Here is a 15,097-nt window from a genome sequence, read left to right on the forward strand (position 1 = left end):
TTGACAAATATTAAAATTCAATTATTTTCAGACAATTTAATAAAATTTTTGGGAAAAATTTTGATAAAATTGTTCGCAAACATTTAATTATTTTCGTAAATAATAAAAATTTCACAGGAATTCAATTATTTAAAAAAGAGTTGTCATAAATTTTTTTTTTGAAACAATTCAATTATTTTAAAATTTTTTTATAAAATTCTTCGCAATAATTAAATTATTTTAATAAATACTAAATTTTTTTTACAAGGTTTCTATTTTTCTCAAAAAAAAAATACAATTTTCAAATTTTTAATGAAATTTCTCTATGACATTTAATTATTTTCAAAAAGTTTGAAAAAATTTTGAGAAATTCAATTATTTAAAAAAATTTGAATAAAATTCTTTACAAAAAATTAATTATTTCCATAAGTAATAATAAATATTTTTCTCCGGAATTCAATTATGTTGACAAATAAAATTCTTCACAGGAATACAATTCCTTAAAAAAATGTTTAATAAAATTAGTTGTGCAAGAATTCAATTATTTTCATAAATAACAAAACTTGTTGTAAAATTTAATTTATTTTTTATATAATTTTAAATAAAATGATAGAAAATTGCATTTATTCTTAAAATGTTTTTTTTTTAAATTTGACGAAAGAATTCAATTATTTTTAAGAATTTTGATAAAATTCTTCATAAAAATTCAATTTTAAGAAATATTCAATTATTTGATAAATTATTAATTTTTGTATTTAAATAATTGAATTCTCAATAATTAATTTTCTAATAATAATTGAATATTAGAAGCATTATTGCATGAATTTTACGAAATAATTGAATTATGAAAAGGTTTTGAATTAAAATCTTGTAAATATGAATTTTTCTTATTTTTAACTATAACTATTCTGTAGAATTAATTTTTTGAAAAAGTTTATTTAAAGTTTATATTTTCTAATATATATTTAATTGAAGAATTTATGAATATAATTGAAATTTTGTAAAATTGAATTGTAAGCAAATGAATTTGAAAATTTTCAAAGAACTTTTTCAAAAATTATTACCTAAAAATAATGCATTTATAGAAGAATTTTGGTTAAAAATTTTAGAAAATAATCATTGAATTTAAATAATGAAAATAATTTTAAAAAAGTTACAGTAATAATATTCTTATATAATAGGTATAAAATAATAATTTTATCAATTTGCCATCTTTAATTATTATTTAACATGTAGATATCGATCATTCCGAGTCGAAAACTTGGAGTGATCGATTTCTTCATGTTAAATATAAATTTTATAGTTATGAATAAATTTAATTTATAGTTTTTAAGTAAAATTTTTCTTATTTGACTCGGATTGGTTATATTTTTGTCTGTAATTGGTCCGTAATTTTGCATTTTTGGTCCGTAAAGTTTGCATTTTTAAATACTTTCACTGGTTCGAGTTCTGTAATATTAATAATAAATAATAATTTTCATTATAATAAAAAATTTGGATTTTGATTTAATTTCAGTTAACGCCAGTGGGCTCGACAATTTTCAAAAAAGTTCACGCCGTAGACGCGGATGCTGGAGTGAATTCTCTTATAGAGTATTCCATTGCACCTGGGGATGGCACCGGGATTGGAAATAGCGATGGAGTTGGACGAGATAGGGTTACAACCGCTGACGGATATGGTTACTTCAGCATTAATCTACCCCATCAAGGCCAAGTCACTGTAAATCGTACTTTAGACTACGAGAGAACTCAACGCTATCTAGTCACCATTCTCGCCTCAGTAAGTTCTTTTCAAAAAAGCAAATAAAAAAAATAAAAAAAGAAGAAGTTTCTTTAACCCTTCTCACAATAACCGAACCGCTATTTCCGGCGTTTCTGGAGAAAAAAAAACTGCTGACAGTATAATACCGTTAACCCACACAAATTGCATTTTCCTTATAACTTCTTACATTTTTAGTCAAGTTTAATAGCCAGTTTTTTTCTTTTTTTTCCTCACTCGAAAGCAAGTTTCCATCATGAGACTGTATTTAAAAACTTTTGAGACTTTAATTATGGGTATTTTTATTTAGAACGAGACTTTTTTTCTTACTCCATTATAAGTGCGGTAATGGTGATTTTTTTAGTGCGTGATTTTCTGTTTTTTTCTCTTCTTTTTCTAAACGCGGGGAATATATTTGAAAATTAGATTAGATTTTATTTATTTATGAAAATTGTATTAATAAAAATATAAAAATATTCGATTTTTATATTTTTATTTGTACAATAAATATTTGGGTTAAATTCGCTAATACTACCAATCAAAAAACTATTCACAAAAATTATAATCAAATTTTTTAAAACGATTCAATTATTTTCAAAAAATATACAAAATTCAATTATTTTCAATATCTAGTATTTTCATATAATTTCGCAAAAGAATTCAATTATTTTCAATATCTACTATTTTCATAAAATTTGAAAAAGAATTCAATAATTTAAAAAAAAAAAATTCATAAAATTCATTCAAAATTCAATTATTTTCATGCATAAATAATAAAATTTTCACAGGATTTCAATTAATTTAGAATAACAGTTTGAAAAAAATTCCGAATAAAACCAATTATTTAACAAAATTTTTATACAATTCTTCAAAATAATTCAATTACTTTTACTAATAATAACATTTTTCATGAAAATTCAATTTAAAAAAAAAATGTTGATAAAATTCTAAACAAGAATTCAATTATTTTCATAAATAATAAAACTCATCGAAGAATTTCAATTATTTTTAATACTATTTTAAATTAATTAATCGAAAAATTAAATTATTCTTACAAATAAAGTTTTCCACTATAGAATTCAATTATTTAAAATAAAATTTTCATAATATTTATTATATTTTGCAAAAATAAATTATTTACAACAATGTGTATAAAATTCTAAACAAGAATTCAATTATTTTTGAAAATAACAAAATTTTTGACAGAAATTCAATTATTTTCATAAATAATAAAATTTTTCTCAGGAATTCAATTATTTTAAATACAATTTTACAGGAATTGCTCGAGAAATGTAATTATTCTTAAAAATTTAATTTCAATTCCTCGAAAAAATCAAATATTAAAAAAACATGTTTTTTTAAAATTCTTTGGAAGAATTCAATTATTTACAAAAATATTAGAATTTTCCGCAGGAATTCAATTATTTTTAAATATTTTAATAAAATTATTTGAATAAAATCAATTATTTTTTTAAATACAATATTAATTAAATTTTTTTAAAATAATTCAATTATTCTTTTAGATTTTAATACATTTCTTCTCAGGAATTCAATTATTTTTGAAAATTTTAATAAAATTCTTTGGAAGAATTCAATTATTTACAAAAATATTAGAATTTTCCACAGGAATTCAATTATTATTTTCAAATATTTTAATAAAATTATTTGAATGAAATCAATTATTTTAAATACAATTTTAATTAAATTTTATTTTGAAATAATTCAATTATTCTTTTAGATTTTAATCAAATTCTTTCCAACAATTCAATTATTTATATAAATAATTTTTCGAAAAAATTCAATTATTTCGATAAATAACAAAATTATTCCCGAAAATTCAATTATTTTGAGGCATTTTAAGAAAATTCTTTGCAAAATTCAATTATTTTTATAAATAACGATGTTCTTCACAAAAATTCAATTATTTTTAAATATTCTAATAAAATCGTTCGCAAGTATTCAATTATTTTCATAAATAATAAAATGATTTTTAAGAATTCAATTATTTTCAAAAAAATTTAATAAAATATTCCCCACAGACATTCAATTATTCTCAAAATTTTTAATTGAATTCCTTGTAAAATTTAATTATTTTTAAAAACTTTTCGCAATTCAATGACTTTTAATGTCTATTATTTTCATAAAATATCCAAACATAATTCGATTATTTAAAACAAATTTTGTCAAAATCTCCGTAAGAATTTAATTCTTTTCATGAGAATAATAAAAATTTTTCATCTATTTAATGATTTAACTTAGAATTATTTATATAAAAATAAGTCGAAAGAAATCAATTATTTACAAATTTTTACAAAATTCTTGGCAAGAATTAAATTATTTTTATAAATATTGAAATTCTTTTACGAATTATTAAATTCGTTGTAGGAATTCAATTTATTAGCAGGATGAGAAACAAGTAAATATTTGTTTATAAAAATTAAGTTAAAGTCAGGAAAATAAAATATATATAATGGAATTCTTGTCAAGTTTTGTAAAGTGTCTAAAACGAGTTTTTCTGATCGTGAAGTTTAGTTTTTCGATAGCTACTTTTTTACTACTTTTTTTAGTTTGAAAGTTACTTTTTGATACTTTTTTAAAACTAATTATCGAGTGCAAAGTCTGTTATTGTCAGAAATAGAAAAAATTTTGTATTTGCATTCGTGGTAATTTTATAGTTTATGAGGCAAACAAAAAAGATATATTTGATAATAATTAGTTATTTCTTACTAACAATAATATTTTTGATACTAAATTATTAATTTTTTTTTCTATTTGTTGAAAGCAAAAAGTTGGCCAGTATTTTTCTATCACAATTACTAATTCTAATCTAATTCTACTTCAAAAAATTTACTATGATTTATTATATTATTTATTAGTTTATGTATTCTAGTCATTTAAACTAGAAAAAAAAGGAAAGAGTTTAAAATAGATCAAATTTTTAGAAAAAAAGGAACAAGAGATAGCTTTTAGTGGCAAAAATCTAAAAAAAAATCCATATAATTGCAAACCGTACAGAAAGCATTAAAATATAGTTTTTCGTTAAAGTACGAAATCTGAACTAAAAGAAAATTTGTTTTTCCAACAAAAATCGTTTCTAGACGAAGAATAAACGTTTTTCTTAGATCCGATACTTATATTCAACAACTAAAAAAAACTTAAAACAACATATAATTGAATTGTTATTTTCCCTCACATCAGAACTTCAACTCAATGAATAATTCATCAGCATCGATATCTAAAAATTGATTCTAAAAATTCAGGCAAAGAAACATTATTGTCAATTCATTCCACACACAAATAACATTATTTTTTCCCCTCTCGAAGGACATTTGCACTTAAAATTCTGTGTATAGTATAAAGAGAGTAGTTTTTTTTCTCTTTCTTTTTTTTTTTTGAAAGAGAAAGGATTATACTATATACATGATACAATTGTATAAATCATGAAGCAAGAGTTAGTGATTCTATCAGAGAAGAATCTACACACCTGATGAATCAATTACGATCAAACAAGATGCAATTAAAAATCAATAGCCGGCAAAGATTCTTGGAACTGATGGACTTGTTTGCAGTTGTGTTATAATGTTAGATTCTGCGAAAGGAGACCTCTAATGATCTTTAAAAGCCCAAGTGTATCTTCGATGTATATAGCTTTGAGATCAGAGTTAGTGACATTAGCACATAATAAACAATGGGTGACACAAGGTGTGCCTTGCACGCAGGCTGCTTGTATATTATATCTGAGGAAAAAAGAAAAGACACCTTCCCTCTTTCACCTTTCCTCTTTTGCTCTTAATTTTTCCCGGGGCGTTAATAACACAAGAAAACTAAATGACAGAAATACCTAAATGCCGCATCATTAAATTCAACTAACTGCATAAAAGTCTCTTGCATTTTTAACTCGACATATGAAAAACATTTTTTTTTTTATTCTTTCTCTGATTTCCATAAAGTGTGCTTTGCGTAGACAATTTTTTTTTCTTTTTCAAAACTAAAAATTAATTAACGTTTCTTTGTCACTCCGTTTATAAAGCATTAATATGGTTGCCTCAGGTCAAGGAAATCATTGAATTTTGCGAAAAGTTAGATAATTTAATTAAAAGTACCTACAGGAAAAGAATTAAATTTTTAGAATTCATAAAGAAAATTCTGTATATATAACATTATTAGTAGAAAATTACTAATTAAAATTACTAATATAAATAATTTTTAATTAATTAATTAATTAACTATGTACATATAATAATAGTCGTATTCTTTCTTTGAAAGTCCACATTTTTTGAAGTTAGTCTTTTTTGTATTCTTTTGTTTTTCGTTAAGTTTGTATAGATTTTATTGTGAACGTGATATTCAATTTATTATTATTATTATTATGCAAATTACAACATTTTTATTTTCAAATATGAAATTTTTAAATAATCTCAAATTCAAACTTTAAAAAACATTCAATTATTAACTAATTTACTAATTAATTTTTTTTTTAAATTAATTTCAAAAGTTTTAATAACATTCTTCGTAAGAATTAAATTATTTTTATAAAAATTAAAATTTTTTTTGGAAAAATTCGATTATTTTCAAACGTAAAATTTTAATAAAACTTCACGAACGAATACAATTTTTTTTTTTATTTTAAATAAGTAAAATCTTTGCAAAAATTCGATTATTTTCAAAAAAGTTTCACGAAAGAATTCAATTTTTTTCTTAATTCGTTTTTTTCTAAATAATTCAATTATTTTCTAAAATTTTAATAAATTCTTCGAATAATTCAATAACATTTATAAATAGTAAAATTTTTTGCAAAAATTCAATTATTTAAAAAAAAAAAATAACGAAAGAATTCAATTATTTTGTTAATTCGTTTTTATCGATATCATTCAATTATTTTCTAAAATTTTAATAAATTCTTCGAATAATTCAATAATATTTATGGACAGTAAAATTTTTTGCAAAAATTCAATTATTTTCAATAAAATTCCACAAAAGAATTTTTTTTCTTAATTCGTTATAAAAAACTTCAATTGAATTCAATACTTTTATAAAATTTTTATAAATCCTTTGAAACTATTTAATTCAATAACATTTTATGAAATAATTGCATTTTAATAAATTCTTCGAAAAAATTCAGTAATATTTATAAAATAGTAAAATTCTTTGCAAAAATACAATTATTTTCAATACAATTTTAATTACATTTCATAAGAGATTTCAATTTTTCTTTTAATTTTTAATAATATTTTTCGTAAAAATTCAATTATTTTCTAAAATCTCAATAAATCCTTCGAATAATTCAACAACATTTATAAATAGTGAAATTTTTTGCAAAAATTTAATTATTTTCAAAAAAAATTTCACGAAAGAATTTTTTTTTCTTAATTCGTTATAAAAAATGTCAATAGAATTCAATTATTTTCTAAAATTTTAATAAATTCTTCGAATAATTCAATAATATTTATAAACAGTAAAATTTTTTGCAAAAATTCAATTATCTTCAAAAAAATTTCACGAAAGAATTTTTTTTTCTTAATTCGTTATAAAAAACTTCAATTGAATTTAATTATTTTCTAAAATTTTTATAAATCCTTCGAAACTATTCAATTCAATAACATTTTAGGAAATAATTGAATTTTAATAAATTCTTCGAATAACTCAATAATATTTATAAATAGTAAAATGTTTTGCAAAAATTAAATTATTTTCAAAAAAATTTCACGAAAGAATTCAATTTTTTTTTAATTCGTTATAAGAAATTTCAATAGAATTCAATTATTTTCTAAACTTTTTGTAAATTCTTCGAATAAATTCAATTTTATTTATAAAATAATAAAATTCTTTGCAAAAATAGAATTGTTTTCAAAAAACTTTCACGAAAGAATTAATTTTTTTTTTCTTAATTCGTTATAAAAAACTTTACTTGAATTCAATAATTTTCTAAAATTTTTATAAATCCTTTGAAACTATTCAATTCAATAACATTTTATAAAGTAATTAAATTTTAATAAATTCTTCGAAAAAATTCAATTATATTTATAAAATAGTAAAATTCTTTGCAAAAATACAATTATTTTCAATACAATTTTAATAACATTTCATTAGAGATTTCAATTTTTAAAAAATTTTTCGTAAAAATTCAATTATTTTCTAAAATCTCAATAAATCCTTCGAATAATTCAATAATATTTATAAATAGTGAAATTTTTTGCAAAAATTCAATCATTTTCAAAAAAATTTCAATTACATTCTAATTTATTAATAAAATTTGAATGATTGATTTTTAAATTCTATCATTTTTAAAATTGTTAATTTTATATAAAATGGTAAATAAAAAAAATTTTAATATTTTTAATAATTGTTAATAAACAAATCATTTATCTAAACAAAATAAATAATATATTGTATTAGTAAAACTATGAAAGTAGTCAAACTTTACTAATTAGATTATTTAACAAAAATTTTAATTATTTTGACTTAACTTAAAAGTGAATTTATCTAATAATTAGTTTAATTACTAAAAATATTATTGTGTAAGTAAATGACTTTTTACTTTCAAATTAGCTATTTGTAACTAATTCTAATTCAAAGAGAATCTAATTAAATTTTTATTGATTGAAATTCCACTTCTTTAAAATTTTAAACTATACTTTAAAACTTTATTTAACATTTTTGAAAAATAATTTATTTGGAAAGAGAAAAATGTTATAAATACAAATTGGTTTTAATTAAATTATGTTTGAAAAAAAAATTAATTTTCTAGAAAAAATGTTAAATTAAATAAAATTGATTTTAATTAATATTTTTTTGAAAAACAATTCATTTGGCAGAAAAAAAAATGTAAAGTGAATCACGTTGATTTTAGTTAATATTTTTTGAAAATCAATTTATTTCAGACAAAGAAAAATATGAAATAAAACGAATTGAGTTTAATTAATTTGTTTGAAAATATTTTTGAAAAACAATTCTTTTGAGAGAATAAATACAAATTATTTTTAATTAACGTAATATTGAGAGAAGAAAAATCTATTGGAGAGAGAAAAAAGTGTAGCTAGAAAAGTTAGATTTGATTTCTTTTCATATTCTGTTTTGTATTGTATACCCTTTTATCATCTGAAGTAAATTTCTATCAACTTCGGTTATCTGAGAGTATGATGTTGAATTACGTTTATGTATAATATAAATGAAGTCACTTCGCCATTTTTGCATTATGCAGGATTCTAAAGGAACTTTTTAATCTGGTGAAAGTGTAACTGCTTTGCAGACGTTACTATATATTGCTCCTTAACGCTCCTTGCCCCTTTGGAATGCAGATTGTTACGCCCTGGGAATATTTTTTTCTCGAAAAAAAAATGAAAGAAAGAAAGAAAGGAAACTACCTTTTCCTTGACAATAAACAAGTTAATCTGATTTATTTATTTTTTTTTTTAAATTCAAAGATTCTTCCTGAAATTGGTTAGAAAATAATTAAAAATAATGTAATTTATAAAATTTAGTTTCTGAATCTCGCTCTGAATGGCAAGAATTTCTAAGCTGAAATTGGTTCAAATTTTCAGACTTGTAATTTGAAAGTAGAATTTGATTTACTAATTATGAAAAATTTATTTATTTCTAATTTAATTAAATTGTTTACTATTTAATTAATTTAATTGTTATTGTTTATTTAATAACTAGCAACAATTCTTCTAATTCAATTTCTTACTTACTTTTTAAAATAAAATTAGAAATTTTAAAAATAATAGAATTTAAAATTTTTTGTTGAAAACATTAAAAAATCCAATTTAGGAAAAATTACAAATAATTGCAGAAATACAATTATTTTCAAAAACAATAAAATTCTTCTCACAATAATTCAATTATGTTCAGAAATTTTTGTCAAAATTTTAATTATCTTTATAAATAATAAAATTCTTCTCTAAAATTCAATTATTTTCAAAAATTTTAATAAAATTGTACGCAAATATTTCATTATTTTTATAAATAATAAAAATTTCGCAATTATTTTCATAAATAATAAAATTTTTGTTAAGAAATTCAATTGTTTTCATAAAAAATAATTAAAAATTCTAGAAAATGTAAATTTAATTGAAATGAATTTTGAATTTTATTAAAGCAATTGTAATTAAGAAATAGAAATGATGCAAATTATTTCCATGAAAATTGAGAATTTTCTATATAAATATTATGAAACGGGAATATGTAATGTTTCTTTTCCATCAAAAGAAAAGAACGAGTTTGTGAACAATATTATAGTTAATTAATTTTCTCGTTTGACTTTAATTTTTGTTTCAATGAAAAATGATTATTTATTTATTTATTTACAAAGCCCGCGTTCCTTCAATACTATTTGGAGAGTACTAAAAATTAATTATTTTAATTTCTGATCAATAAAAATTCGAGATAAATATTTTTATTTATTTATCCATTTTGCACTGATTTCATGAAATTTAAATTTTGATTTCATTTTACAATTCTGGAAATATTAGAAAGTTTATTTCATATAAAAAAGAAATTTAAAATTTAGATAAGGGAACATTTGGTGAAAGTGGCATAAAAAACATTTGTATCTGTTAAAATGCAATTTTAGAAAGAATATAAAAATAAAAATTGTATTTCTTATTGTTATTTATATTTATTTTATTTTTACGTTTATTATTATTTATAGGTTTTTTTTTTTATTCATTGAATAAATAAAGAAATTAGTAAAGAGAAATAAATAAAAAAAATAATGAAATAAAAAATTAATATTAATAATCGCTGTATTTCGGTCAATTCCAGTAATCTGTTCGCAGTTTTAAGTCGCAGTTGTTGTTTGCTTTTTTGTTTCTTATCTTTTTTAATAATTTTTCTTTTTAAATATTTTCAATTTTAAAATTAGTGTATTGAAAATCATTGAAATGTTGCAAAAGATTTAATAATAGTAATTAAATTCCTTTGAAAAATTTTATTACTTATGAAAATAATTGAATTCTTCCAAAGAATTTTCTTAAAATTTTTGAAAATTCTAATTAAATTCTTTTTGAAGAATTTCTTTGAATTTTTTTTTTTTAAATAGAGTTTCTTTAATAATTTTAATTAAAAATTTTGAAAATAATTGAATTTTATGAATAATTTCTTTCTAGCTTTTAAAATAATTGTGTCTGTTAATAATTGAAATTAAATATTTAATTATATTAAATTTTATAATAATTTTAGAAAATAATTTAATTCTTTTGAAATATTTTATAACGAATTAAGGAAAAAAATTGAATTCTTTCGTAAAATTTTATTGAAAATTAAATTTTTGCAGCGAATTTCACTATTTATTAATATTATTAAATTATTCGAAGGATTTATTAAAATTTTAGAAAATAATTGAATTTTTACGAAAAATATTATTAAAAATTTTTTTAAAATTGAATTCTTTCATGAAATGTTATTAAAATTGTATGAAAAAAAATGTATTTTTACGAAAAATGTTACTATTTTATAAATAAAATTGAATTTTTTCCAAGAATTTATTTAAATGCAATTATATTATTTTATAAAATGTTATTAAATTAAATTGTTTCAAAGGATTTATAAAAATTTTAGAAAATAATTGAATTCTACTGAAATTTTTTATAACTAATTAAAAAAAAATTGAATTCTTTCGTGAAATATTATTAAAATTGTATTAAAAATAATTGAATTTTTGCAAAAACTTTACTACCTATTCAAAAAAAAGAATTGAATTGTTTTGAAGGATTTATTAAAATTTTAGAAAATAATTGTATATTGGTTCGTGAAATTTTATTAAAATTTTGTTTAAAAATGGAGAAAATATTTTTTTTACTAAATAATTGAATTTTTGCAAAAAATGTTACTATTTATAAATTTAATTGAATTCTTACGAAGATTGTTATTATTTATGAAAATAATGGAATTCTTACGAAGAATTTTATTATTTATAAAAAATTGAAAATAATTGAATTCCTACGAATAATTTTATTAAAATTTTTTAAATCAATAAACAAGAATAATTAGTTAGTAAATTAGTTAACAATTGAATTTTTTTAAAGTTTAAATCTAAAATTATTCAAAAATTCATATTTTGTAATTTGCATAATAATAATAAATTGAATATCACGTTCCGCGCTCTACTCTCTAAATATAAATTAGTAAAACTGTTTACTAATTTGAAAAGTTTAATAAATAAAGAAATAAGTATCTAATTAAATGAATAGAAAAACAAATAAAAAAGCTTTCTCATGGGGAAGCAAAAAATAAGTATAAATAAAAATAAATAAAAATAAATATATGAAAAAATTGAAAAATTCTAAACTTAAAAGGAAATTGAAAAATAATTTTGAGCCGAAAATAACTGAAAGTGAAAATGAGTTTCTCCTTTCTCGCGCAAGTATAAAAAATTCCATTTCTATAGAATTAATTAACATAAAATCAAAATATTCAGGGAGTTTTCTCCTATGAATCATTCCCCATACAGAAGACACGAGTTCACTTTCAGGATTACATACATATATATATAGTTTTTCTTCCTTCCTGTTTCTTTATCCGGATATGGTATGATATCAAGTCTCCTCCTTTGGGGCAAGTGGGAAATAATATAAAATTACGAAGGAGTAAAAAGATCGTTTTAAAGCTCTTATAATATGAGAAAGTCAATTCGCAGCAGTGTATATATCGACATGTGTATATATATAGAAGGCAGAACATGTATAGAACATGGCAATGTACTTGAATATCAGGTATATATGTACAGACATACATCCATAAGAGGAGACCGGGTTACCTAATAATTTAAAACCGCCAATTGGCTTGAAATTACATTACATTACCATTGCGAATGAACAGATGATTCAGCCGGTAATAAGATATCGGAACTTCTTGAAGCAAAAGTACTCTTCTTCTTTTACGTTCGCTTTTATGCTTGTTTCGTTATATAGCTCTTTCTTGTTGCATTCAAAAAACATCAATGTCGATGCCAATGTTACGAGGGAAATCATCTAAAGTCCTTTTTCAACGAATCAAATTATTTCGATCTCATTCCTTTTTTCATTTGGTCCTCATCCTTGCAGTTGCGAATGAATCTATTCAATGTTCGTTATATCGAAAAAGGATATAAAAATAAACCCAGCTCGTATTTTGTACGTGAATATGATATATAATGGAAATAACAATTTTCCAATTTTTTTTTGGATTTATAATAAATTTTTTATTTTGTGTTCACTACATTTGAATTAGTATAAAAATGTTTACTAATTTGAATTAGTGACTGACTTTTCTGCTTTTGAATTAGTAAATTTCACTAATAAATAAATTGTCATTTCTACAGAATTTATTATAGTAAATTTAACTAATAAATAGTAATTTCTACTAATTTGTTATAGTAGTAAATTTCACTAATAAATAAATTGTCATTTCCACTAATTTATTACAGTAAATTTTACTAATAAATAGAAATTTCTACTAATTTATTAATAATAATAATTTAATAACTAAACTTTCAGTACAAGTTGATTTTTATTAAAAATAATAGAAAAAATTTAATTTTTAGAATTCATGAGAAAATTCTGAATTTTTGTATATTTTTTTGGTTTGTCTCATAAACTAATAAATTACCACGAATTCTTTCAGGAATTTTAATAAAATTCTTTGAAAAAATTCAATTATTTTCATAAATAGCAAATATCCATTACATAAATTCAATTATTTTTAAAAGTAATACAATTTATTCTTTGCGGAAATTCAATTATTTTCAAACAATTTTCTTAATTCAATGATTTTCAATATCTATTATTTTAATACAATTTCCCAAAAGAATTCAATTATTTGAAAAAAAATTGAAAAAATTCTACACAAACATCCAATTATTTCCATAAATATTTTCATAAAAAATTAAATATTGTGAAAAAATAATTGAATTTTATAAGAGTTGCGTTTACAAATTTTATAAATAAATGAACTTCAAACGGTTTCAATTTGAAATTTTATAAAATTTAAATTTTGAATGAATTTAATTTGAAATTTTAAAGAACTTAGATTTTTTAAAAAATATAATAATTCCAATTCTTTCTGTAATTAGTTACATTTTTTAATACATATTTAATTAATTATATTAAAAATAATGGATTTATATTATAGAAGAATTTTAGTTAAAACACTAAAAAGCATTGAATTTTGCAGAAGTTACAAATAATTGCAGAATTTCAATTATTTCCAAAAGAAATAAAATTCTTCGCAGATATTCAATTATGTTTAAAAATTAAAAAAAATTCTCGTCAGAATTTCAATTATCTTTATAAATAATTATTTTCATAAATAATAACAATTTCACAGGAATTCAATTATTTACAAATTTTTAATAAATTTCTTCGCAATAATTCAATTATTTTCATAAATAATAAAATTTTTTACAGGGATTCAATTATTTTCACAAATAATAAAATTCTTTTTCGAAGGTAATTCAATTATTTTCATAAATAATAAAACTCATCGCAGGATTTCAATTATTCATAAATTTTTTGTAAATTTCATCGCAATAAATCAATAATTATTTTCATAAATAATAAAGAATTCACAAGAATTCAATTATTTACAAATTTTTAATAAATTTCTTTGCAAAAAATCAATTATTTTTATAAATAATAAATATATTTTCACAAGGATTCAATTATTTTCATAAATAATGAAACTCATCGCAGGATTTCAATTATTTTTAATGCAATTTTAATCGAATTCCTCGATAAATGTAATTATTATTAATTTTATTAAAATTCTTTCAAAAGAATTCATTTTTAAGAAATATTCAATTACTCAATGAATTATTTATTTTTGTATTTAAATAATTGAATTCCTGTAGAATTTTATAATAATAATTGATTTAAAAATGAATTCTAGTTAAAATTTTTGATATAATAATTGAAAATTCAAAAGCATTAAGAGGATGAATTTTTAGAAAGAATTGAATTTTACGAAGGTTTCAAATTAAAATTTTTGAAAATTTGAATTTTTTATTTTTAACTAACAATTCTGTTGAAAAAGTTAAATTGAATTTTTTTATAATTACATGAAGTTTTTAATTTTTATTAAATATTTAATTAAAGAATTTCCGAATAATTGAAATTTCGTAAAATTGAATTGTAAACAAATGGATTTGAAAATTCTCAAAGAACTTTTTCAAAAATTATTAAAAATAATTTATTTAAAGAAGTGTTTTAGTTAAAAATTCTGAAAAAAATTATTCAATTGAAATAATTGTATTAAAAAATTATCGATTTTACTTTCATTTTTTTTTTTTCTAGTTTCTTTGTCGGTATGAAGAAAAAATTCAAAATTCTTTTTATTTTATGAATATTTGATTTACTTGATGTTTATTGATTTATTTTCAATTTT

At 19.5% G+C, this 15,097-nt stretch overlaps 1 protein-coding gene across 1 annotated transcript in view; it reads left to right on the forward strand.

Moving 5' to 3' along the window:
• The window catches only part of LOC122509304 (cadherin-99C), a 198,598-nt gene that overhangs the window by 158,954 nt on the left and 24,547 nt on the right, over positions 1 to 15,097 (forward strand). Inside the window, exon 6 of the mRNA XM_043623263.1 lies at positions 1,496 to 1,759. Within this exon, the coding sequence (XP_043479198.1) occupies positions 1,496 to 1,759 (264 nt within the window). The remainder of the gene's footprint in view (positions 1 to 1,495; positions 1,760 to 15,097) is intronic.

The sequence above is a fragment of the Leptopilina heterotoma genome, unplaced genomic scaffold (assembly GCF_015476425.1).
Source record: "Leptopilina heterotoma isolate Lh14 unplaced genomic scaffold, ASM1547642v1 Lhet_60, whole genome shotgun sequence".
NCBI classification, from domain to species: Eukaryota; Metazoa; Arthropoda; class Insecta; order Hymenoptera; family Figitidae; genus Leptopilina; species Leptopilina heterotoma.